We start from the raw sequence: 3907 nt of genomic DNA on the forward strand, positions 1-3907 counted from the left end.
TTTGTTACTTAATGTTACAAATTTGCAATATTAATGAACACATACAGACTTGTATAAAAAAGTTTAATAATAATAATAGGAATGAGTTGAAGATGAGTGTTCGTATTCCAGTAGTGCAGTTTATCTTGAGGATGTTCTGTTGTTGAACAGATCTTCTTGTGTTTTGTATCCCTGTGGGATTTCTCTCTGGCGCAGTAATACACAGCTGTGTCCTCAGTCCGCATATTCTGTCCACTCAGAGTCACTGTGTTGCTGGAAGTGTCTTTAGTAATTTTAAATCTACTTTTCAGTTTATCACTATAATATGTGGTGCTGTCAGCACCAATCTCTCCAATCCATTCTAGAGCTTTTCCTGCAGCCTGTCGTATCCAGTGGGTCCAGTAGCTTCTGTCAGTCACTGAATATCCAGAGATTTTACAGGACAGTGTCAAAACCTGACCTGTCTTGGTCAGTTCAACACAGTGGACATCTGGGGGGAAATTGCATGTTTAAAGGGACTTTAATGACTTTAATGAAAAGCCTTTTTTATCATTTAAGTATCTTCATAATAAAAAATATTAAGACTTACAAGAGCCAGCAGCCATCAACAGATATAGACAAAAGGATGAGGAGACCATGGTTAGAGGTGTTAAGTGAGAACCAACTGCTTCTTTCCATCTTAACTCAAATACACTACTGATATATAGAGGAGAAGAAATATTTGCATATTAATTTTTGCATATCTCAGTACCTCATTAGCTCATCAGAGCCATAATGACTTAAATATGCTTAAATTACAAGAAAAAATACATTAGTTTATTAAGCCACAAGCCTTAAACATGGCAGACTGGAGAATATTATTGCTGTCATGACTGGTTTTCTTTATTTGTTTTGTTCACAACCGCTACATAATCTCAGTGTAAACTTTGTGTATATTTACAGTACATATGAATAATCATTAGAGTATAGATCACTTTTATACGTCGTAAAAAATAGCTTGTATTTGACTAAAATCCCGGAATCATCAGCAAGTTTACTATCTATAACATGGTAAATGTTTGGTTGTCCAGGAGTGGGATGCTAAATTGTATTCATAATTAAATAGAAACAATGGTGTTGCATTAATAAGATTTACTCAAGAAATAGGTGAAAATGAAGCTGATCTCATCCATTATTCATATTCTTTCAAATATTGCCACTAGTCTCTGAAAAGTTTCTGTTAGTTGTGAAGTGAGCAGCTTTGATCACGTTGGTTTTGAATGACTTTTCAGTGTCGCAAGCATATAATCATTGCTCTTTAAAGTGCATTTATCCCCATTGGAGAGCTTAAGTGAGATTGAGTGTCTTTGTGTTTAGTATTATGGAGCTCAGTCTTGAGCATTTGCTGGAGAAATTAAATAATTTCTGGGACCAGAACAGCATTTCTCAGTTTATATTCATTCATTCATTCATTCATAAATTTTCCTTCAGCCTGTTTGTCTTGATTATGTAAATGAGGAAGTGGTTTTTGTACTGCTTTGAGCTTGAACTCATTCACAGTGTCTCTCTGGCACAGTAATAGACAGCAGTGTCTTCAGCCTTGAGGTTGTTCATCTGCAGGTACAGTTGACTGCTGGAATCATCTCTGGACACTGTGAACCTTCCCTGGACTGACTGAGAATAGCGGATGGGATTACTGTATGTGCTGATGTATGCAATCCACTCTAGTGCTTTTCCAGGGCTCTGTCTGATCCAGTGTAAATAAAGGCCACTGAATGTAAATCCTGTTATTGAACATGTAAGTTTATGAGACTCTCCTGGTTTTTTAACCACGGCTTCAGACTGAGTGAATGTCTGACATTCAATACCTGTAGATAAAAACAGCAGCATCAATGAACATATTATAATATGACATTGTTTGCACTCTTAATGAATATTTTATGCAGAAACTTACATGATAAAATGCTCAGAATCACAAATATACGAAACATTTTAAACCTGAAAGATTGACTTTGTCTCCAGAATGTCTGTTCAGGAAGAATCTATGAGACATTTAAAGAAGGAAGGTTGATTTGCATATATTAAAATCAGAGAACTGGTGATACAGTATGATAGGCTGATGTGTGTTTGGTCCAGATTATTTTTTTCTTATGGATAATATTTGAGATCTGCATGAATGAGGATAACTTTTTTTTACATTTCTATTAGGAAATAAAATATATCTTAGTGAATTGTTTTACTTTTTGAATGGATATTAATTGTTTTAATCATAAAATATTAAAATATGCATAGAATAAAATTCTGAAATGTTGAAGAATGAAATATAAAACATTTTAAATGGTGCATTATTGCCATCTATTGTTGTTTGTGCAATACTGTTGTAGCTAACTCACATAGAACATCCCTTGACTGAAAGCGCTTTAGTTCATTGATTGACACAGATCTGCAAATGAGTCTCTCATTGACTCACTTGTGAGGCAACAGTAACAAGATCAAAAGTGGAAAAAAACAACTCTATTGAACATCAGGCACAGCAATTCAAACAACACTTTTGAGCCTGACACACACTTAAAGGAAGGTCAATATCATGACAGATGAATGCCTTTATTGACTTTCTGTTGACACAAATAATACTTTATATCTAAAAGGCCATTTTAAAACAAAGAAAAACATTATATTCTCTAATTTATATGTACAATGATATGATGTTTTTGCAAAGGGAGGCTGTTGTCCTCTATCACTGGGTACGTTTGTCACAAAAATACACAGCGACGTCCTCAGCTTTCATAATTTTTCCTTGCAGTGTTACTGGAAGTGTCTCTGCTAATGCTGAACTCGCTTTTCAGACAATCCTTGTAGACTAAGTCTCCATCATAAAAGATAACTCCAATCCTCTCCAGAGCTTTTCCTGCAGGCTGACGAATCCAGCCTGTGCTGTAGCCTGTGACTGAATATGAGACTCTGCAGCTGATAGTGAGAGAATCATCAGGACGGACAGTCAGAGACTCAGGCTGAGTGAGTTCATATGAATCAACACCTGTATCAAATGAAAGAATACAGTTAGGCAGACAGTGTCAAGTTTAAAGACTGTTAACATGTTTTAGCGACCAAAACTCACAGGAAACTACTGCCAGAAATAGCACTAGAGATGAAGAGATCATGGTGTTTCACAGCACAGTTTGACTGAACTGAAGTGAATCTTCTCTTCCTCCAGTGATCAGATCAGTGTATAAATATGCAACAGATGATTTACATAAACACACAGCTGCTAAATCAACTCTACATGATTAAAAAATGTGTTGTGTCATATCATGTTTTTATATTATTAGAGAAATAAGAACTCTACACACAATTCAATCTTACTCAACTTTTTTTTACTGTTTTCCTCACATTCTTATACTTTTTCAGGTGTTGGTATGTCTAATACATTGATGAACAACATTTAACAGCAAGATTAAGCAGTTTTGTGTATGGAGAATTGATACACAAAATGAACACAACCTCATTCTCATGCACAATAAGACTGTTGTGTTATTCATCATCACTTTATCATCATGTTTTGCTTGCTTCAAATATATGTAAAATGTCTATAGACCACTGTAATCTACATATAATGCATAGTTAGTAGTCATGTTGTAGTTCATGCAGTATGTTTTTGTGTTGTGTACAATTTTATCTTTTATAGTGTTGCCCTGTACACTGTATTTTTAAAAGTAATGCTATAGGTTCGTGATGTAGTGAAAGGGCCAGTGTTGGTGTATCTTCTCATTGGGTTGTGGTTTATGTATTTTTTATTTTCTGCTGCCACCTGTTGAGCCCCAGTGACGAGAGATGAAACACTCACAGTGGTTTTTGTTCAGCTCTTCAAGATCTTTGTATCACTGTGATTCTCTTGCACAGTAATAGACAGCTGAGTCTTCTGCTGTCAGGCCTGATAGTTTCAGATATG

At 35.3% G+C, this 3907-nt stretch overlaps 1 gene segment (V, D, J or C); it reads right to left on the reverse strand.

Annotated features, from left to right (window-relative positions):
- Positions 1–2735: 2735 nt before the first annotated feature.
- Positions 2736–3119, reverse strand: LOC130219222 (Ig heavy chain V region PJ14-like). The segment is given in 2 exon segments: positions 2736–2995; positions 3077–3119. Coding segments are annotated over 2 exon segments (303 nt in total).
- Between the last annotated feature and the right edge of the window lie 788 nt (positions 3120–3907).

The sequence above is a fragment of the Danio aesculapii genome, chromosome 3, assembly GCF_903798145.1.
Source record: "Danio aesculapii chromosome 3, fDanAes4.1, whole genome shotgun sequence".
In the NCBI taxonomy this organism is placed as follows: Eukaryota; Metazoa; Chordata; class Actinopteri; order Cypriniformes; family Danionidae; genus Danio; species Danio aesculapii.